The sequence below is a fragment of the Equus asinus genome, chromosome 8 (genome assembly GCF_041296235.1).
Source record: "Equus asinus isolate D_3611 breed Donkey chromosome 8, EquAss-T2T_v2, whole genome shotgun sequence".
NCBI classification, from domain to species: Eukaryota; Metazoa; Chordata; class Mammalia; order Perissodactyla; family Equidae; genus Equus; species Equus asinus.
In genome coordinates, this window is record NC_091797.1 from 76211274 (window position 1) to 76233563 (window position 22290).

Genomic DNA, 22290 nt, shown 5'->3' on the forward strand with positions numbered 1-22290 from the left:
TTGCTGTGTTCAATAGTTACACGTCATTGTATTTTTGATTCACATTATGGAGACAGCTAGTAGTGTTTTAGAGGCAAGTCTAATGAAGACCTTTGAGAGATTGAGATGGTCACTGCCATCTTGGGTCACCACTAAAGGGCAATTTATAAACTGCCTCTGAAAGAGGAGTTAAAAAACATTTTGACCAAAGCAGTATTATTTAAATAAACTTACGGTTTCCTCAGGTGATCACTTTGAAGGACACTGTTCATTTGGCAAGTAGATTGTCCCTGGATGGAGGAGGTTCTAGAACAGTGCTGTCCAGTAGAACTTTCTGTGATAATGGAAATTATTCTACATGTTGCACTGTGGCTTTTGAGCACTCGAAAAGTGGCTGCTGTGACTGAAGAACTGAATTTTTAATTTTATTTTAAAAGAATTTAAACAGTGCATGTGGCTTAGTGGCTACCATATTGGAGAGTGTAGATCTAGAATATTTGCCTTTCAGCCTAACTTGAAGACTGGGGTGAGCAGTTTATGATAAGTTTATGATAAGAGACCAAAAGTTATCAAGGCAGAGTAGGTCATGGAATATCTGGTCCCCCTACCCTCCCGTTGTGCACAGAGTAGGAGAAAAGCCTGGAATTTGTCATTTGTGTTCAGTGCTATCTAATCTTTAGAGGGCTCCAGTTTATCCTTGCTAAAGTGTTATCCAAAGGGTTTTAGATGAGAACCTTCCTTTGTATTTACAGTTTAATCATCAACTTTTGATGCTCATGGCTCTTCTTCCCTGAAATTTAAGACCTGCCCTGTAGCCCCCATGAATACTGTTACCTGGAGGGAGTGAAGACTTGAATGCCAACCTTTGGTTTAAATCTTTACTTGATGATGGTGGTTAGGTTAAGATAACGGAAACGAGCAAATAAAATAAATAATAGGCTTAAAGGAGAAACTCTAGATGTCTTTCATTTTGTACCGGTAGAATCTTGAAGTAAAAGAGGCTTTTCCTTTGAGGTGTAAGACAAGTAAAAACAGATCACAGCAAAGGTCTTAGGTGGAGCTTTAAGATTCTTTAGTCTTCTTTCAGTCTACTTTTCTAAGTTGATTTCTTACAAAAATCTTCTGATGTTAGCCAAACTGAGCTCCTCATTGTCTTATTCACACGCTTTATTCCTTTCCTTCTCATCTCCTTCCCTGAAATCTTTTCTGTCTGCCTTTTTAGAAATCCTGACTTCCAACACCTGCACAACGCTGTTACTTTTCCCTGAGCCCTGCTCAAATCCTGCCTCGCCCCTGAAGCCTTTTCTTTCTGCCCGAGTCCATCCTCCCATCTTCCAAAACACTTTCAGGTATTTCTCATAAGTTGCATCACATTCTTAGTTATTTTTCATATGTATGGGTCTTCCCTCCCCAACTACCTTATAAATTCCTTGAGCTTAGGGCTGTGTCATATATTTTTCTGTCACCTGTAGCAAGTACCAAGTATATAACTTTTAAAAATACTGGATACACCCCAGCTAGTTTGTAGAGTCATTTAAACAATGGAGACTTTTTATCTCATTCATTTTATTTAGTGCGCATTGTTTATAAAGTACTGTGGGGAATATAACGATGACTAAAAGACAGTTTCTCCCCTCAGGGCATTTATAGTCTGGTGGGATCTATAGACTACACACGGTGCAGTGTGCCAGGTGCCAGAAAAGAGGTACAGACTCAGTACCGTGGGAAATTGAGTGATGGACACGTTTTCATCGGAGAGGATTGCAGAAGGTTTTGTGGGGAGGGTGAGTGATGCCTGCGTTTGCCCTTGAGTAAGGTTTCAGCAGATCAAGATAACTAGACTTGGAAAGGGTGTTCAAGGCCAAATGAACAAGCTGAAACAAAAGCATAGAGGGGTGAAAGCGCCAAGGCTTCTGTAGTGGTATTTGGGAAATCAGTCATGTGGGTGATTCGTGTGCATGTAATTGAGAAAATGAACCTCAGGAAACTTTTCTTATCAGTCGTTTAGCAGTGGTTCTCAAACTTCAGCATCAGAATCACCAGAAGGACTTGAATACAGATAGCTGGGCCCACCCCCAGATTTTGTTTCAGTAGGTTTGGGGAGGGACCCTGCTAATTTGCACTTCTAACAGGTTCCCAGGTGATGTGGATGCTGCTACCCATTTTGAGAACCACTGAGTAGAGCACCAGTCCATCTGATAACTGGCTTAGAGAAATGCCTGTTTTACATGTAGAAATACCCCCAATGTTAATGCATAATTGTGTTTTTGTTGCTTTATGTACAGACCTCTGGTCTTTCCACAGATTGTAAATTCAGGCTTCTTATGTCACTCAACCCCTAGCACAATGCTGTAACAATGGTAATACAGTAGTAAATACTGTGTTTGCTAAATCTATAAATCTATAGATTTACAGTGCATCCAAATCTATAAATATCTGAACTAGAAGTACATGCTTCTGGAAGCCCTTATGAAATGGGAGTTTTAAACCTTTGTGACTCAAAATGTAAAGAAAAATTAATATAGCAGCAATTCTCAAACTTTTTTCCTCAGGACCCCTTTAGAGTCTTACAAATTATTGAGGTCTCCAAAGAGCTTTTGTTTATGTAGGTTTTATCTGTTGATGTTTACCATATTAGAAATTAAAACGGAAAGTATTTATTAGTTCATCAGAAATTATAATAAACCCATTATGTGTTACATAAATTTTTAATGAAGAATATTTTCTAAAATAAAAAATTTAATGAGAAGATGGCCTTGCTTTACATTTTTGCAAATCTCCGTAATGTCTGGCTTTAGCAGAAGACAAGTGCTGCCTTTCCTCTCTAGGGATACATTGTTTTGGTTGAAGTACGTGAAGAAAATTGGCCTCACACAGATGAATAGGAAAGGAAGGGAAAAGAGTATTTTTAAGAGCATTTTCAGAATTATGGATTTTCTTCTTTGCTACTACTTAAAGACTTGGTAGCTGGTTATTTCTTGAAGGTGGAATCTGAAACTATATGAATGAACTTTTATTGTTACATAAAAATCCGTTGTTCTAATTTGTGCTTTGAATGAATCCTTTAGCCATGAATGCTTTTGTAACATTATGCACCATTAGTTGGGAAATGTTGATTCACCGAGTTATGAGATATTCCAAATACTGGCACATTTCATTATACAGTATCAAAAACTGCATTTGTTAATATCATTAATCTCATCAGAAAAGTCTTTAGCATTGAGAAGCTTCAAGCTCACAGTGGAGGATATGTTTTCCAAAATTCTCATTTTCTCTTGAAAGCTTAGATTTTATCATTGTTAACAAATAGTTGTTTTCCTTAAAGTGACAGGCTCACATAGTTCATTTTCAGGAAAATGTCTGCTGGATACCCAAGTCTAAGTAACCATAGTTAGTAATTTTTTCAAGTGAAAATGGTGTTCCATGGACACAGTGGTTGTCTGAGCCTGCAGTCACACGTTTGCTTGTCTTTGAGACGGTCCCGGTCCACGGCGCGCAGAAGTGCTTCACGTGTGTTTCCCATTTTGGTACTCAGGGTGTTAAAAAGGTGTGTATTCATGGTTGAAATTTAGTAAAATTATTCGTTTTTCTGCTTCATCAAGTGCTTCATCACATTATTGTGTGAAAGTGGCTTTTTTTTTTTTTTCCTGCAAGTACTGGTGGCAGAGAATACAAGCTTCCATTGCCTTGATCTAGCACCTACAGTTTTTACCTGCTGTTGCTTTTGTACCGCGAGTGTCAATGTCAACATAGTAGAAAAAGGCAAATACCGTCTTAGTAATATTATGAAATCAGTTTTGCCTCCCTGCAAGCGTCTTGGGAGCACATGGACCACGCTTTGAGAACCACTGTGTGATAGTAGTGAAAGTCAGGATGGGCAGGACAAGGTACCTCTGCGTCACTCCTGCTTTAGAGACCGTACCCTCAGCTTTCATAAGCTCAGAAACTTTTTTCTTTTTACCCCTTTACCCAGAGACTAGACTCCTGAATCATACTAACAAATTTAGAGATTGCACTTTATAAAATATGACTTTGTGTATTTATAATGAGAGAAATGCCAAAAGACAGCATTCTCTTTGGTCACTCTTGGAAACCTAAACCATAATCTGAGCACAGAATTTTGGAGCATTGTCTCCAGTGTCCTTAATGCCGATTTTCATCCAGCTTTGCAAATTTGACTCACCCTTTTTCATAACAGGAATGTACCTGTTCCATAGACTTTATATTTTTTTTCCAGAGAACATTTTTTCAGTGTACGTAAAATAAACATTTTCTTTTAACTCCCTTTTTCAAGACTTCTTGGGTTATACTTTTTAGTTACATACCACCTTTCTTCATTTTGGTGTGTTTTCATGTTAAATAATTTTTATACGTATGAAATAAGTGTGTGTATGCAGTATATAAATCTGCCGTTTAACAAGATCCCCAGGAATTTGTATGTACATAATGAACAATGAAACAAATACCCGTATACACCCTGCCCAACTCAAAAAATTGAACATTACCATTATGTTGGATTTCAATGTGGTTTTTATAACTGATTATTACAAAACAGCATTGTTTTTTGTTAGATTTTAGGTTCATTATGTTTTGGTTGCTTCATAAATGCACTTTTTTTAGTATACTACCTCTTAATTATGATATAGGACAGATAATTTTATACTTAACTATTCATCCCCGTACTGCTGGTTTCATCTGCTAATTGAGCCCAGTTCTTTACTCCTTCTTGTCTTCCCAAACTCTTTAACTCTGCCTTCTGCAATTCAAGTTGGTGATTATCAGTCTTCTCTCTGTATCACCAACCTCTTCTCTCTGTATCACCAACCTCTTCTCTGAACATTCTCCTTCCCTTCTTGCCTTATCTAGAACTTGGCTGGCCCTTGAAGACACTATTTTGCCTGCAGCCCTCTCAAGGTTCTACCTCAGAGCCAGGAGAGTGTGGAGGTGACAACATTGTTCGATGCTTTAGAGTACTGCTCAGGTCTTCAAAAATGCCAGCTCCTCTGAAGTTCTATGACCTGACATCCTTCCTGTGGCTGATATCCACTGACCTCAGTCTCTTTCCTTCATTCCTTTTAACTTCTGCTTCCTCCTGGCCATCAACATCTCCACTACCACTCCCTTTATTTGTAGGTTCCCAAAGTCCTACCAGTAACCCCTTCAGTGCCCAGGCCTCTGAGTTCCATCCCCATAGTCAGAGCCTTCACGCTTCTCACTCTAACCACCACCTCTTATCCGTCAACCCCTTGCTACTAAAAGGAAAGGGATGTCCTCAAAATGGCGGCGTTAATCACTCCTGGGACTGTTAGAAAGCAGAATCTGAGGCCCCACGCCAGCCCTACTGAGTTAGAATCTGCAGCTTAACAAGATCCTAGGAGATTTGTATGCACATGTGAATATCCAGAGTCCTCACTGTAGCAGTCCTTCATCCTGTTGAGGCCTCTCATTCCTTGACCTCACCACTTTCTTGCCATCAGACCTGCTCTATCTTCCCTTTTTACCCATCTCAGATTCCTGGCCCATTTCAATCACTCCTTTAAAACACTCCTTTAAAATTGCCATCAGCTCCCTTGTTTTTCCCTTCCATTTAATTTAATTGCCAAAATTTTGATGTGGTTGAACTTTGCTACCTACTTTTCTTGTACCTGTGCTTGAGCAGAAGCTTGTTATCAGAGTGAGAATGAGGGGAGACTGGTTTCACTTTAAATTCGTGACCACAAACCTCACATATACTTTGGGCTGCTTGGCTTTCTTACTATGTTTCCCTAATAAGCTCCTGTTTCTTTGCTCAAAGACAGATATTTTGTGTGTTCAACTCTCTCTCTCAGCCTCCCAGAGGGTTCTCCCTCCTGTTTCCCCACTGGGTGATAAGAAAATGGAAGTATCTTTTGCATAGTAGTTTCTCAGGAAATATTTGTTGAATGAATGAATGACCATCTTGTGGGAAGGTTTCCTTCAGAGAGCTCATCTATTAGGCAAAGCACTGGCTCCCCAAAGTGCCACCACTTCTTTAACTGAGTGACCTTGGGAAAGCCACTTAACCTCTCAGACCTTTCTCATAGTCCATGACTGGGCATGATGGTAATCATTCACCTACCTTCACAGTGATTTTGAGACTCAAGGCAGTTCTGTATTTGCGCTTTGTGAACTCTTGGTGCTGCACAAATGCAGTTCATTTTAGTGATACTAGCACTAATGTTTTGGATTGTGGTGTGTGGTCTCTCCAAGTTTGAATGTTAGATTTAGTGGAAAGAACTTGGTCTCTGGAGTCACGCTTGTATTCGCATTTCTGCTTCTTGGCCAGATGACTTTAGGCAGCAGGTCATTTAACAGATGAGGAAATACACGTGTTAATTTCTGAGATGTTCCTTCGCTTAAGGACAAAGAATAATTGTAGCTAATCCATAGTATTGAAAGGCTCAAATGGGATAATAATATGCATAAGAAGTATTTCTAAATTATAACCTTGTGTGTTATGGTCCTTACATTTTGAAAAGGGGGAGGAAGAAGGGTAGTTTGTCTTATTTGAGGTCCAAAACTCTTGATTCCGTGAGCACAAGCATCAAAAATTAAAATATGCTCAGTGTATAGTGAGGCGAGAACATCTTTTTTTTCTTTTACGTGTATTTTGGAATTGATTAGTTTCAACGTAACATTCACTGACCTTGAAACATTATGCAGAAATGTTGTTTCTTGGTCATTACATTTTGTGGGTAACCATGACCAAGACTTTGATCTTTTGTTTCTCAGTGAATTGATTTTTTAGAGCAAGCCTGACATGCCATTCATTAATAATGCATGAAGAAGAATCTTAAATTGGAAGATTTAGAAAACCAACATTGGTGTTGTTTCTCCTAATTCTTTTACTGAGACAAACTAGACTTTTCTCCTTCATTAAATCTTGGTCACAGTTCCCTGCTTTCGGATTCAAGTAACTCAGATGGACTGAGAGCCTGAAGCAGGAAGATTAGACAACAGAAGTCATAGATTTTGAGTTTGTGACCATTCTTAGGTTCCTAATAAGCACTTGCCTCTGTTTCTTAGGCTGAGGCTTTTAGATGGTCAGATTTTTGTGTGCTTAGGTTTGAAACTGGCTGAGGCTTGCCTAGTTGCTTATTGTGGTAGTTTTCAAAATTTCTCTTTAGGGAGGAGTGCTTGACCTGAGCCCAAGAATTCGCAGTGAAATATTTTAAGGAATACTTCATCCTCTCTTCTTGCCCTCGTAATAGCTTTTCCAGGACTATTGTGCCCCCCTCTGTCTGTTCTCTTCTTACCTACCTGACCCTTGTCACTTTATGGTGTTGGAGCAGAGTGAAGAGTAGGCGAGACATTACAAGACCCCACGGTAATTTCTGTGCTTAGCCTATCCCCATCCTCAAACTTTTTGGACATGTAAATAGCTTTTCTCAGCTGAGTTTAGAGGGGACTCAGCCAGTCCCTTCCATCTGTCTAAGGCAGTAGCAAGAGCAAGTAATTTTGCTTGCAACTTACAGGCTGTGTATGGTGAGGGTCTGACAGTAAAGCAAGTGGTTTCAAACCTGACTCTGGATCAGAACCACTTGACCTGGCACACAGACTCCCACACCCACTGCCCCCATCACGGCAGTGATAATGATGGTGGTAGTAGTCAGCAGTATATTAATAGTCAGGATTGGCAACTACTGTCTTCAAGTACACAGCAGTTCTTTCTCTGCTAATCACAATCTTCCCCTAGACCACGCAGTTTACCTTTGGCATTTTTTTAAACACCTTGTTTAAAAGGTGCTTGGGGGCCGGCTCTGTGGCCGAGTGGTTAAGTTCGTGTGCTCCGCTTCAGTGGCCCAGGGTTTCACCGGTTCAGATCCTGGGCACGGACGTGGCACTGCTCAAAAGGCCATGCTGAGGCGGTGTCCCACATGGTGCAACTAGAAGGACCCACAACTACAATATACCACTATGTACCAAGGGGCTTTGGGGAGAAAAAGGAAAAATAAAACCTTTAAAAAAAAAAGGTGCTTGGACCCTCTTAGGAACTGTGGGGAGCCTGCAGAGTGAGTATAATGAGGCAACTGTCTTGGTTTGGTTTCCGTTCAGTCTGATTATCTTTGAGTAGAAAAACTTACGTGGCTGTATTCGTTTGCTAGGGCTGCCATAACGAATTACCACAAACTGGGTGGCTTAAAACAGCAGAAGTTTGTTCTCTCGCAATTCTGGAGGCCAGAGGCCCAAAAGCAAGAGGCCAGTGGGATTGGTTCTCTCTGGAGCTCTGAGAGAATCCGTCTCATCCTCTCTCCTAGTTTCACCTTTAGACACATCACTGCAGCCTCTGCCTCCATCTTGACATGGCCTCTCCTCTGTGTGTTCTCCTCTTCTAATAAGGACACTTGTCATTGGATTTAGGGCCTGCCCAGGTAATCCAAGATGATCTCATCTCAAGATCCTTAACTGATTTACATCTGCAAAGACTCTTTTTCCGAATAAGGTCACATTCTCACATTTGCAGGTTCCAGATGGATATATGTTTGGGGAGGCCACTGATCAACCCACTACAGGGACCATAGCAGGCTCCTCTGTCAACCCTGGCCAGATCGTTTGCTGATGCTTGGCATTGCTCTTAAGAGAGGGTGAGAGTGAGGTCTGTGCTTCACCATCCCGGCTGTACTAGTGGAGAAAAATGCAAACACAGTCATTTGAGAGAGTCAGTAAATGGCATTTTTCTCTTTGAATTGTTCTGTTTTTATGTCTAGAAATATCTTATCATATGCTAAAATCCCAAGGTCTTCCTCCTCACTTAAAAAGAATATGACAGGATACTATTTTGCTTGAGCCCAGAAATTATAGATTCATACCTGGTCTTGAGTAAATCAGAAGTTTATTGTGTTTCTGTAGACAAAACAAAGATAATTTTCTTTCAGCACTTACCAGATATGGCTTTTTCTTATGGAGTTTGAGCTCTTCTCTAGTTTAACATTCATATGATTTTATATTGAGTATTGCATAATTCTGTGGATTTAAAAAAATGCACAGTTAATATAGGCTTGTGGTTATAAAACTTAAGCAATATAGAAGTGTATGAAGTAGGAACTGAAAACTCCTTTCTCTTCCTCCCATTAAGTTAGATGCACATTGTTTCTGGACCCGCTTCTATGGATTGTGTGGTTTTTTAGGCACTATACAGAGCTGGTGTTATTAGATACTATGAAAAAAAGTAAATAGATTGCTAGTCTTAGCTACTTGTCTTTAGAATAGTAAATTGCTTTTAAATCCATTTGAGCAGCATCTTCATGTTTTGTTCTATTTTGGGTTTTTTTGGTGAGGAAATTGGCCCTGAGCTACCATCCATTGCCAATCTTCCTCTTTTTATTGCTTGAGGAAGATTAGCTCTGAGCTGACCTCTGTGCCAGTCTTCCTCTACTCTGTATGTGGGATGCTGCCACAGCATGGCTGATGAGGGGAGGAGGTCTGTGCCTGGGATCCAAACCTGCGAACCTGGGCTACTAAAGCAGAGCATGCAGAACTTGAACTACTCGGCCATGTGGCTGGCCCCCTGTTGTTTTTAATATGTAAAGTTTTCTAAGTACCTAAGTTCAGTGTGGAGATGGTTTATTATCATATATAAGGGAAACTTTAGTCTGTGAAAACTACTTTTATTTTTTATTATTTATTTTTTTCCTTTTTCTCCCCAAAGCCCCCCAGTACATAGTTGTATATTTTTAGTTGTGGATCCTTCTAGTTGTGGCATGTGGGACGCTGCCTCAGCATGGCCTGATGAGTGGTGCCATGTCTGTGCCCAGGATCTGAACCAGCGAAACACCCTGGGCCACCGAAGCGGAGCGCGCAAACTTAACCACTTGGCCATTGGGCTGGCCCTGAAAGCTACTTTAATAATAACTGTTGTTTCTACTTTCTTTCTCCTGTAGATTCTAAACTCTTTTTATATTTTTCTATTTGCAGATTTAACCCAGAGACTGACTTCACCATAGAAACACCCACAGTTGTATCAATGGTTTGGGAAAGATAGTGGCAACAGGCAAAGGAAAACAGCTCTGAGAAACTGAGACAATGAGTTTGCTGAAACCAAGTGGGCTTAAGGCCCCTACCAAGATCCTTAAGCCTGGGAGCACAACCTTGAAGACGCCAGCTGCCGGTAGTGCTTTGTGTTTTTCCTTAATAACAAATAAATTATACTGCTATTTGAAGACTTTAACCTGAAAACTTTAAAAAGACCATCTTAAAAAAACTTCATATTCTTAAAAATATTTGGAAAAGTTTTAATTAAAAGACATAGATTTTTACATATAGAAGTCTTAGTCAATGAAGAGTTTACTTTTTTGTAGGTTATCTTTTTAATTTAACTTAGTTGATTTAGTGTAAGGTCCTAAAATAATTGTCAAGTTTAGTAACTTCAGTATTTGATCCCTACAGTGTTAAGGTATTTCTTTCGGTTTTTACCCCATGTATTTTCCTGAACTCATCAGGACCTTTCTCCTTGGGGTTTAGGGACATGTAGAGAAAAAAAAGACTAGTCTGGCTTAAAAAATTTATTGACACTAATTGACCTGAGAGTCGGCCATTGGCGTCAATGGAGCAGGTGGTGCCATGGTTCAAGTCTGACTCATGAGGGAACGCTTCCCCATTCTCCAGATGAACCCAGCCCCTTCATCATCTTCAGCAACCTATTCCTCATGTGTTTTCCATCTCTTCCCCAACAGTACTTGGCACACATTCGATTTTTTTTTTAAGAGTAAGGCAGCTTATTAATACTAAAACTTATATGCTTAAAAGGAAATAATTGTCAAGGAATTTGAGGCGCTTTTATAAAGATTGTTTTTCAGAAATTCATGCTTAAAGCATCCTGTGAAGAAGATGTACAAAGTTAGAACAGACTCTGAAAAACCAAATGGGCTGACCCTGTCCTTGGCAGGTTATTATTTGTTCTCAGAGTGTTTACTCTTCTTCTAAAAACAAAACAAAAAAACTTCCACATGTGGAAACTCCACAGTTTCCCTTTCTGTGTGGGGTAAAGAGATGTTCAGCACCATCTCTAGTCTGGCTAGACCACTCTGCTTCATCGTTGGCTCTGTCTGTTGATCAGGCCTTAGGCCGGACAAGTGTCACCTCCTCCAGGAGACCCTTCCTGACTGCTCTGCCCAAGGGAACTGTCTCCTCCACAACACTTAGACCACCTGAAATCACCGGGTGTGTCTCTTGACTGACTTTCTCCCCACCTTTAGACTCTGAGCTCTATAAGGGTATGGACTGTGCTGTCCTGCTTTGTCTCCAACAAAGAGCAATGCCTGGGACTAGTTCCTGAGTGGTAGGAGCTCAAAAAATGTGTGCAGCATGAATAAATACATTATCTCATTTAAAAACCCTCAAGATAGATAATACTTTCCCCTTACAGATAAAGGAATTCTACTCAGAGAGGTCGTGTAACATCCTAAGATCACGATATGTCTAGTAAATGGTAGAGCAACTAAGAATGTGGGCTTTCTTTGCCAATTCACACTAAATGTTTAATACATCCTTTCTGGGTGAATGCATGAATGCATTTCCAGTGTAAATATCACATTTCTGGCAAAATTTAACTCTGTCTTTACCATAGAGTAGAGATTGCACAAAGTCGTCTTACCTTAACAGGGAGTTTGACCAGATGCTATCTTTTTTTCCTTGCTGTGATTTCCATTTCTGCTAGCAAAGGAACAGGGTTTATTTGGTAGTCTTAGGATGCTGATGGTAGGGCCTGCAGCACTGAATCCCCTCTTCCATCAAGCCTAATTGTGAATCTGTGGTTAGATGGTCCAGGTCTTGTCAGCTTTTATTGACCACTCAAATGTGGCAATAGAGGCCATCTCAGTGGATCTGAATGGGTATTTGCTCATGATGTGCAGGGTCAGGGGTGGAGTAAAGAATGAAATCAGACTTATATTAGAAACTCTGAGAAAAGGACTAGTTTTTTTCATTTTGACTTCTTCCAATCTTAACTGCAAATAAGAATTAAATCTCACCAGCTCATGGAGTTTCAACAGCATTGAAAATGGTAGTGATGGATCAAATACTTTTTGCCTCCTTGCTAAAGAAAAAGAGAAGAAAGAAGAAGGAAAAACAGAACGTCTCTCGAGGAGTCGTGGCTGCTCTTGTTGTTTTTGGCTTTCTCTGGTTTATTTTGTTTTAAGTTAGGTGTTAGCTGCTTAAATGTGAAATGGAGTCTCTTCTGATCCTTGCTTCTGTTTTCAGTTGCAGCTCCAGTAGAAAAAGTAATATCCAGTGAAAAAGCATCCAGCAGTCCATCTTCTGAGACACAAGAAGAGTTCGTGGATGACTTTCGAGTTGGGGAGCGAGTTTGGGTGAATGGAAATAAGCCTGGGTTTATCCAGTTTCTGGGAGAAACCCAGTTTGCACCAGGCCAGTGGGCCGGGATTGTTTTAGATGAACCCATAGGCAAGAATGATGGTTCAGTGGCAGGAGTTCGGTATTTCCAGTGTGAGCCTTTAAAGGGCATATTCACCCGACCTTCAAAGTTGACAAGGAAGGTGCAGGCAGAAGATGAAGCTAACGGCCTGCAGACAACTCATGCTTCCAGAGCAACTTCGCCTTTGTCCACTTCTGCAGCCAGCATGATGTCCTCCACCTCAGCCACGCCCTCAAATATTCCCCATAAATCATCCCAGCCAGCACCAAAGGAACCTTCAGCTACATCTCAGATCAGCAACCTTACGAAAACTGCCAGTGAATCTATCTCCAACCTTTCGGAGGCTGGCTCAATCAAGAAAGGAGAAAGAGAGCTCAAAATTGGAGACAGAGTACTGGTGAGTCCAGAAACCTTCTAAGGTCATTATGTTGAACTCTGAGATATAATCACTGATGAGTGATTCAAATACATACAGGCTCAGAGTCTGTTCTGGAGAGATGACCACTCATTTATAGAGAATCAGTTTTTCTAGTTGCTCAGTGTATGTGTAAACATGGAATAAAGTAGAAACTGGCTATGTAGTTTGAACATGGTATGAACAGAGGTTTGCAATGGTAGCAATTTTTCTCATTGATGAAAATTTAAAGCTTTACTATTTCACTCTTTCAGCACTTTAGACAGTTCAGTTCAAGGCATGAAGTTTTTCGGAAATCTTTAACCCTGTGCTCTTTCAGTTTCCTTCTATCTGTTCAACAGCTGTAAAATTCCCTTGGACCTGGTGGCTTCCAGTAATATAATAGGAAAACAGAATAGCTGTTGGTCCTAAGAGTGTACCATGTGTCTTATTTAATGTGTCAACAGTGTTACGGAGAAACCCCCATAGAACTGATACGGAAATGGAGGCTCTCGAAAGTGGTCACTTGTCCAAGTTTTGCAACCTGAAGAGTGGTGTATCTGCAGTTTAAATTTAGGTATTTTTACTTGAGAACCTGTTGTGTAGAGCTGATGATCGAGAGTATGATTTTACATTTGGAAGTATTCTGTATGATTTTGTTATCTTACAGATAAAGAAGCTTTAGCCCAGAGAAATGCAGTGACTACCTGCAGTCACTATAGTGAGTTCATGCAGGTTTTAGAGTTAGAGCTTGGGATTTCTGTCTGCAGTCTCGTAGCATCATGAATCCAGGAGGCTGCACATAACTGTGGGAGCCCTTGAATGCCTGTTACTTTCAAGGGCTTCCTGCTGGATCCCTTAGTTTCAAGGTCAGTAGGTTCTCTCCAACTACAATAATCATGAATTTCAAAGTTTGATGCTTCAGAACTTTGCTTTCAGAGCATTCTTAAGACAGCATTTCAGTACTATGCCGCTTAATTTATATCTTGTTTGTTTAGCTAATACTCACTTGCTATACCAATTTTGAATTTGGCACAACTGCTCTTTTGTTGCAACAAAGGTTTTTTGTTTTTTTTTTTTAAGATTTAATTTTTCTCCCAAAGCCCCCCGGTACATAGTTGTGTATTTTTAGTTGTGGGTCCTTCTAGTTGTGGCATGTGGGATGCCGCCTCAGCATGGCTTGATGAGTGGTGCTGTGGCCGCGCCCAGGATTCGAACTGGTGAAGCCCTGGGCCACTGAAGCAGAGCCTGTGAACTTAACAACTTGGCCACGGCCCCGCAAAAAAGGTTTTTTTGCCTCAGGCCATATAGCTATGTGTACATACATCACTGTCTTCTTGTTCTCAGTTTCTGTTGTTTCTGCTTTAACATGCTGCCCTGTTCAATAGAAATCTTTGACTTAGAAATTTAAGACGTTTACTTCAAAATTAATTTATTAAGGAAATTAGATTTAGAAATGTAAAATCCTAAGGGAAGTAAGATCATTAGATCCTTGTTATGTGAGGATTGGTCTAGAATTTTCCCAGTACCCCCACAGTGCCCTCATGGTTCCTGCCGTGCTGAACTCGTGCAGAGAGGGCAGAGTTCAGCCTGCCTTCTCCATGCACCTTGCCCTATATTACTTCAGTTCTTCCTCTGATGGCAGGAAGAGCAGGAAAGGGGGTTTCTGCATTAGGTGTGATGTTCAGCCATTGATCTCTGTAAGATCCAAAGATAGGAGCTTCTGAGATATGCAGGTGTCAGGCACTGATGTCTTGAGGAAGGCAGTCAGGGCTTGGAGAGGCTTCCCCTCGTCACCTCTCCCCCCACCTACGCTTCTAGTCACCATTGGGATGAATCAGCTGTACTGTGAGCTGTGCTGATTTTGGTAATATCTGGATCCTTGAGGACAGTGAGTCAGAGTTGCTTATAACAAACCCAGTTGTGTCCTTCGCATCTCTCTCTCTGGCTTCTTTGTCGCCATTTGTCCTCATCAATATGATATGGATCTTACTAGTTGAAGATTGCTTTGGTCTGTCCTATGTGATGAGCTTCTTTGGGTTGTTGCTGTGGTCACTTGACTTTCAGAGACATACCTCTTTCCAGACTAGGAATCCCTGGGGTAACTAATCACTCTTGAATGTTTTTGAGATGGTCTTGCTGCGTTTTTGGGTATATTTGGGACTTCAAGGATGTGATGTCAGGTTCTTGAGAAACCTAGCTGTTCTGTTTCAACATGGTTGTCTCTGTGTCTGAATTGTAAGCTGTATGATGAATTCTTAGCTTATGAATTCTTAGCTTATGAATTCTTAGCTTATGACCATATATGAGAAGGAGACTTTTTAGCCTTTTATTTATTTTTGAGGAAGTTTAGCCCTGAGCTAACATCTGCCGCCAATCCTCTGCTTTTTTTGCTGAGGAAGACTGGCCCTGAGCTAACACCGTGTCCATCTTCCTCTAGTTTATATGTGGGATACCTACCACAGCATGGCTTGCCAAGCGGTGCCATGTCTGCACCTGGGATCTGAACCGGCGAACCCTGGGCCGCTGAAGCGAAACGTGTGCACTTAACTGCTGCGCCACTGGGCCAGCCCCTAGCCTTTTATTTTTAAGTGACAAGCTTTCTCTTTCTATGAGCTGCTCCCAGGGATCTTACACTGAGAATCTTATACTGTAAATCTGTAAGTCTTCTGGATACTGGAAAAAAAAAAGTCTGCCTGATAATTTAAAAATATCTCTATGCATAAGATTTATTTTGCTTGTGTTTGAACCTTAAATAAGTACAATTCATCCAGTATGTATTTTTTTGTGTCTTTCTTCATTTGTTCAACGTTATGTTTGTGAGATTTCTCGATAGCGTGTAAACTTAAAACACACATAGTGGGGTCATATTATATATACACCATTTCACAATATACTTTGATAGATTTGGGGCATTTCTGTGCTAGTAAATACAACTATCCATGAAAGTAATAAGCTGCTATTTGGTATCACACTGTTTGGAAGTTCAGTACCTAATCTAATCATAGACATTTAGCTTGTTTCCATCCTTTTCCCTACAAATGAAATTTCTGAGTCAAAGAGTATATAAATATTTAAAATTGTAATAGATATTGCCAAATTAAAAGCAAAAAAGCCATTTTTTGTTCCCACAAACAGTGTACAAGTATGCTCTTTCTAAAAATTTGATTTCTTCTATTTTTCTAGATCCTCCTACCAGTGACTTAGAACCCCCGAATCTATGAGTCTGGTTGCGACGTTGCACTTACATTTGGCATTTGTGTATCATCTGGCTGAGGGAGTTTCTTGGATTCTCTTTGGGTGGGGGGTGCTCTGAGGAAGCTGTTCTTTACCATGGCCTCTCCTTACCTTGATTGCTGATACAGTAGTTACTAGTAGAAGGATCTGTCATTTTGTACGGCCCAAAGTTGAGAAGACTCCAGATGTTCACATTAGGTTAAAAACTCTTTCTGGAGACCTCAGCTGAATGTGGAGATCTTTTCCAGCTGGTAGGTTTTACTTAGCCTAATTCCTTTGCAGTGAGGATCGCTGCAGATTTGAATTATTTTTTCTGATTTTAGTTTGGATTTTTTTTCATTTGCAGTTTCCACAAGCCTTAAATCTGACTCAGCATAGCCTTGTAGGATTGCCGGGAAGGAAATGCAGAGAACCTTGCACTACTAATGGGAAGCTGGACTTGGCAGCTTCCTGCTATTTGTGCACAGCCAGATTCAGTAGTCAGATCTTAGCAGTTCGTAGTCGATGTTGATGCTCCTCTTCCTGCTCACTGCTTTCAGTTGTGAGATGGTGGAATCCTAAATGTGCTTTTCCCATGTCTACTTTTGAGGTGTGGGAATGCATGAAATAATCCATCCACCCGTTGCATTTCATGTCTTTGGCGTCACTCTCCATCTTCCTCTAGTCCTGTGGACCTGCGCTGCCTTGAATTAAGCCATCATCACCTTTGCCTGGACTTCCACACTGTTGTCCATTTAAGTTGTACATCTGATTATGCTGTTCCCCTGCATAAAACCCTTCGTGGTGCCCTGTCTGCCTATAGCAGCGGTTTTGTTTTCACACTGCTGGCGAGTTTTCTACAGGGCTCAGTAACTGGGCACTTGCTGATTAGTGTGAAATGAGGGTTCATTTTGCAAACCTAAGCCTGTGTCTTAACCCAAAGGTATCAAAGCTGGTATCTCTCCAGCCTTGAGAACTGTGCGGAGGCCCCTGGGGCTTGGGAGTTTCTGGGAGGGGAAGAGGCAGCTCACTCTATCCTGCTTTGGGGCTTGGGGCTAGGAAGGTCTGACCACTGCCCGGGCCTGAGTCTGTTGAAATGCCTGTTAGTACATCACGTCTTCTAACTTTTAATACTGCATTTGTGAATTCTTTAAACATCCTTGCAAAAATATGTTGAGCCTGAGACTCTTTGTAGTTTATGATCTTATGTAGATTAGAAAAGCAGACTTCGCTAATATCATTTTGGTTACGTGGAGTCCTTTTTGATCTTAGTGCCACATAAGAAACTGACTCTGGTGATTAAATATTCTGCACTTTATCAACCCCAGGGCTAGTAGGGGTAGATGTTTCTTGGTTTTGTATTAAATGTTTAAACAGTTAAAATCTATTTTTTAAAATGAAATATTTGTGGAACCCTGGAAATATGTTTGCCTGAACTGCCTACTTTGAAAACCGTAACTGTAGAAAATACTGAGTTTTGTTTGCTTTTTTTGTTTCATTGGTGTTTTGAGGAGTTTGGGCAAATAATTTTTTATTTAAAGATTGGCACCTGAGCTGACATCTGTTGCCAGTCTTCCTTTTTTCTTTTTTCTTCTTCTTCTCCCCAAACTGCCCCCCCCCCCAGTACATAGTTGTATATTCTAGTTGTGCCTCTGATTGTGCTATGTGGGACGCCACCTCAGCATGGCCTGATGAGCAGTGCCATGTCCGCACCCAGGATCTGGACCGGCGAAACCCTGGGCCGCCGAAGCTGAGCGCATGAACTTGGCCACGAGGTGACCCCAACATGTAGTTTTTAATGTCTGTCTTCTTTCACTTAGCCTAATGTTTTGAGATTCAGCATGTTATATTTCCTTTTTTTTTAATGACTGAATATATTTCATTTTATAGACATGCCTCATCTTATCCAGTTTTATTTATTTATTTAATTAGGTGAAATTTTTTTTTAAAAGGAATTCATGCTCATAGTTTAAAATGTCAAATATTTGGTGCTTGCAGTCTTATATTAAGCAATTCTGTGCCCACTCTCTGAGGTAACAGATTAACCCTTTCCCTTTTTTTTTTCTTATTTCTCGGTATTCTTGGGGTACTGGATCCTGAAGGAGTTAATATATTTTTCAGAAGGCAAAATTAGTTTCAAGAGTTAAAGTCCAAGTTAAGCATAACTTTTTTAAATCTTTTAACCAGTGTCTTCATAATTGTCATCTTTTGTTTACCTGTTTGTTCTGGGGAGAGTTAAAGTTAGGGGAGAATATCTGTTATACGTCATCTGCTCTTGTCATATTAGTTTTTTAAGGGGGTTTACTTACCACTGTATATTATAGATTTGGAGACTCAAAATGATACTATAAAGAAGCCACCCCACAAAATTTAATAGCTCTCAAAATTCCTGTGAAATAATCCATTATTACCACTCATTGGACGTTTTATGGTTTTATAAAGCAAGGCATGGTGGGATTAAATGGCTTGTTTGGGACTTGATAATGAATAGATGGGAGAGTTCAGAGAGGGTTAAATGTTTCCTGTTTCCTGTTTGTGGACCCATTCATGAGTCCAGCAGAATTTATCAGTGTTCCTGATTTTTCACAAGAGTTTAAAAGAAGAATATATGTTTCTGTTCCCACAGCATTTTTTAGAAACCTCTTAAAGTACTTATCACTTTTTACTGGAATTATTTGAATTTCTCTTTCCATCAGTAGCCAACACTGTGTTCTGTTTATCTTTGTGTCCTAAGGGCCCAAGCACTCAAGAAATATATATTGAATGAATGAATGAGAATTTAAAAATCTGAGATTTGCTAAAGCATGAACATGGCTAGATTTTCCTTTAGTTGAGTTTCTAGTTTAGATTAACTTCTAATTTTGACTTAGGTTGACCACAGTGTTAGGAGTTATATGCTTGTTTTCTGAGAGTAAAGAAAATTAATGGTAGTAATTTGTGTTTGCCATAGGAATCTATATTTTTGGTTCAATGTTGAAAATTTTTTTCTTTCATAATCTTGATATCTGCCCTTAAAACATAGATTTGAAAATTGTGGCTTTTACTTATTGTAAATGTACATATTAAGATTCTCTGGAACACGTGAGAAGTGTTTAAGTGAACTGTGAAATAAGCAGAAAAGCATTTGAGTGATTTTAGGACTTCCTGTGACTTTCTGTCTCTGTTGAAGATATTTTGAATAATTACTAATGATCTTTTAGAAGGGACAGGAAAGCATATTGTCTGTTACATGAGTCAACAATTCCACGTTTGGTGGGAGAAGAAGTATAAGAAAACTGGCCATTCTAGGAACTAGTAATCATGCATTTCAAACAAACTTTGTGGCATGGTATTTTTTTTTCAGGGTAAATGTCTATTATATTACCTGCATTTAGAGAAATAGTTGCTAATCAGTTATTCGTGGTAATTTTTTATAAGGCTTCTGACCTGAATGAAGCCTGTGGTTTGCTTGGAGAATTTCCTGACCACAGCCTGTTAGACACTTCTTGGAAAAACAATTGTCATGACAGTAACTTAGGCTCACCCCCAAAGAATTCAACAGATCTTCAGAGATTGCATCATCTTCAACTAATGTACTGTGTTTTGCTCGGATCATGTTGGTTAGACTGCTGCTCTGAATGCTGTGGTGTAGGAGGATGGAGAAGACTGAGCCAATTTTATATAGACAACTATTTGTAGATTCTGTGAATACCAGTAAGAGCGTTAAAAAGTCAAATGTGCCAGATCTAGAACTAGTACTCTTGTTAGTGTGGGCAAACTAACACATACTCTTACGCTGTCGGACACTGCTCTGAGCAATTTTGTGTGGATTATTTTATTTAATCCTCACAAAAGTCATATAATTATCCCCATGTTACTTATGAGGAAGCTGAGATTTAGAAATTAAGCAACTTGCCTAGTTAATAGACAGAGATGGCATTTGAATGTGTCCAGCTTGAGAGCTCATGCTCTGTGTTAGCATATTTCTTCCTTTGCCTGCTTCTGAGACATCAAATTCACCCTCAGCCATGGGATATCTTTTTCCTTTAGTTGGTTTACATGGAAAAGGGGCCGTTTCTATGTAGGTCCCAATGGAGAAGGTCACCTTTCATTTATGCAGCAAATCTGTGTCAAGTGCCTACCCTTCTCTGCTGGGCATTGCGTGCTGAAGTGCTGGACACAACAGACTTGCTGCCATGGAGTTTTCTCCAGCCTCCAACTCTGTCTTTCCTCAGTGATGCCTGTCATGACACCAGGATGTTTCTGGAATGTCCTGGTGCTGCCTGCCCTCTGTCACTCCCTACATGCCCTCCCTGTCTAGAGTATCTTAAACCATAACTCCTTTAGGTCCTTAAATCAGTTTCACAAGAAGTTTTCCTTTTAGAGAAAATGTAGATAGCTTTGAGGCTTTAAAGTTTTCCATCTTACCAAAGAGGTAAACAAAGCTAAGGAAAAAATGTGTCATCCCAAACTCAAGGAAAGTGGTATTCAGGGAAAAATTAGAAACAAATATCTGGCGTCGGCCCCGTGGCCAAGTGGTTAAGTTCACATGCTCCACTTTGGTGGCCCAGGGTTTCGCTGGTTCAGATCCTGGTGCAGACATGGCACCGCTCATCAGGCCATGTTGAGGTGGCGTCCCACATAGCACGACTAGAAGGACTCACAACTAAAAATATGCAACTATGCATCGGGGGGCTTTGGGGAGAAAAAGGAAAAATAAAATCTTCAAAAAAAAAAGGAAACAAATATCTTGAGTATGAAAAAGCAAGACATGGGGCCAACCCAGTGGCGCAGCAGTTAAGTTCGCACATTCTGCTTTGGCAGCCCGGGGTTCGCCAGTTTGGATCCCAGATGCGGACATGGCACTGCTTGGCAAGCCATGCTGTGGTAGGCGTCCCACATATAAAGTAGAGGAACATGGGCATGGATGTTAGCTCAGGGCCAGTCTTCCTCAGCAAAAAGAGGAGGATTGGTGGCAGATGTTAGCTCAGGGCTAATCTTCCTCAAAAAAATTAATTAATTAAATAAATAAATAAAAAACAAGACAAAGGATGAACTTAGTATTGGTTTTAAGAAATTTGGAGGGAAAGAACAATAAACCAAAAGTAACAAAAAGGAAATAGTAAAGATAAAAAGTGAATTAAATTAAATAGAGAACATCACAAACAAAAGGGGAAAAACTTAAAAACTAGTTCCTTATAAAGATCAATAAGATTAATTACCTTCCCAAGGTAATCTAAGTTTAACGCAATCCCATTGTACTTTTTTAAGAATTAGCCAAAATGATTTTTAAATTGGTTAAACAAATAAACCTACTTAACCTAAATGTCTATGAGTAGGGGCTGATTTAATAAACTGGGTGCATCCATACAGTGGAGTGACATGCACTTGTAAATGCAAAGAAGGAAGCTCTCCATGTCTTGATATGGAACAAAGCGAAGCAGAGAGCAGTGCATGTAGTACACTGGCTTTAGTGTAAAAACAACAGGGAGGAATAAAAAGCCAAATTAGCCCTTGCTTTTGTATGCCTAAGGAAATGCTGGGAGGCAGGACACACTGTAGATCAGTAATAATGGTTACACCTGTGATGGTGGGAGTAGGGCAGATAGGGGACAAGAGTTTAATAAGGGAGAGTCTTTCTTCGATACATATTTATATTTAAAATTTTTGAACCATGAGAATGTATTGATTATTCAAGAATTAATTTAAATTCATTACGTATAAAGAGGGTTTTTTTAAATCAGTAAGGAAAAGGTGAACATCCCAAATGAAAAATGAGTCAGGTGCACATTGTGACTCATCTATACTGTGGAATACTAAACAGCCAGCAGTGACTGTGTCTGGGTGTTGAGAATACAGGTATTACCTTTATTTTTTGCTTGTAATGGTCTTAATTTCCTGCAGTGATCCACCTCTTTTAAAATTGGGGATGTAAAAAAACCAAAAGTAAGACAAAAGAAGCTTAGAAAAAAGTAAGAAAATCGAAGAGTATTCCAAAGAAGTAGAGTAGTAAGGAAAATGAGCAGTAGCAAATATGGTAGAGATTGTGAAGTTGCAGTAATTGAAATGCCGTGGCAGGAGGGCAGAGACTGAACTGTGAACCTGTGGAAAGACTCAGACGCATCTGTGTGTTCTCATGTGCACGTGACAGAGAATGTGATGTAATGAGTATTTGAAATAGAAAAATTAAGGCAAAGGAAGAAATAATTAATAAATGCTGGTGGGATAATTGTGGACATAATTAATGTTTAGCTATTATTTAAACAATAGATGGGACAAAGAGTCAAACGTTTAAAAAGACTCACAGTTTTGAACAGTTCATGTAAAGTAA

The 22290-nt window shown here is 40.0% G+C and overlaps 1 protein-coding gene across 17 annotated transcripts in view; it reads left to right on the forward strand.

Annotated features, from left to right (window-relative positions):
- CLIP1 (CAP-Gly domain containing linker protein 1) overlaps positions 1-22290 on the forward strand; it is a 113952-nt gene that overhangs the window by 21673 nt on the left and 69989 nt on the right. For 12 of the 17 annotated variants that reach the window (XM_070515945.1, XM_070515961.1, XM_070515957.1 and 9 more), the window contains 2 exons: positions 9913-10105; positions 12196-12767. In XM_070515945.1, the coding sequence (XP_070372046.1) occupies positions 10021-10105; positions 12196-12767 (657 nt within the window). In that variant the 5' untranslated portion in view covers positions 9913-10020. Of the gene's footprint in view, positions 1-1201; positions 1329-1618; positions 1764-8520; positions 8661-9912; positions 10106-12195; positions 12768-22290 lie in introns of those variants that run through there. The other 5 variants (XM_070515948.1, XM_070515956.1, XM_070515947.1 and 2 more) reach the window with 3 other exon arrangements.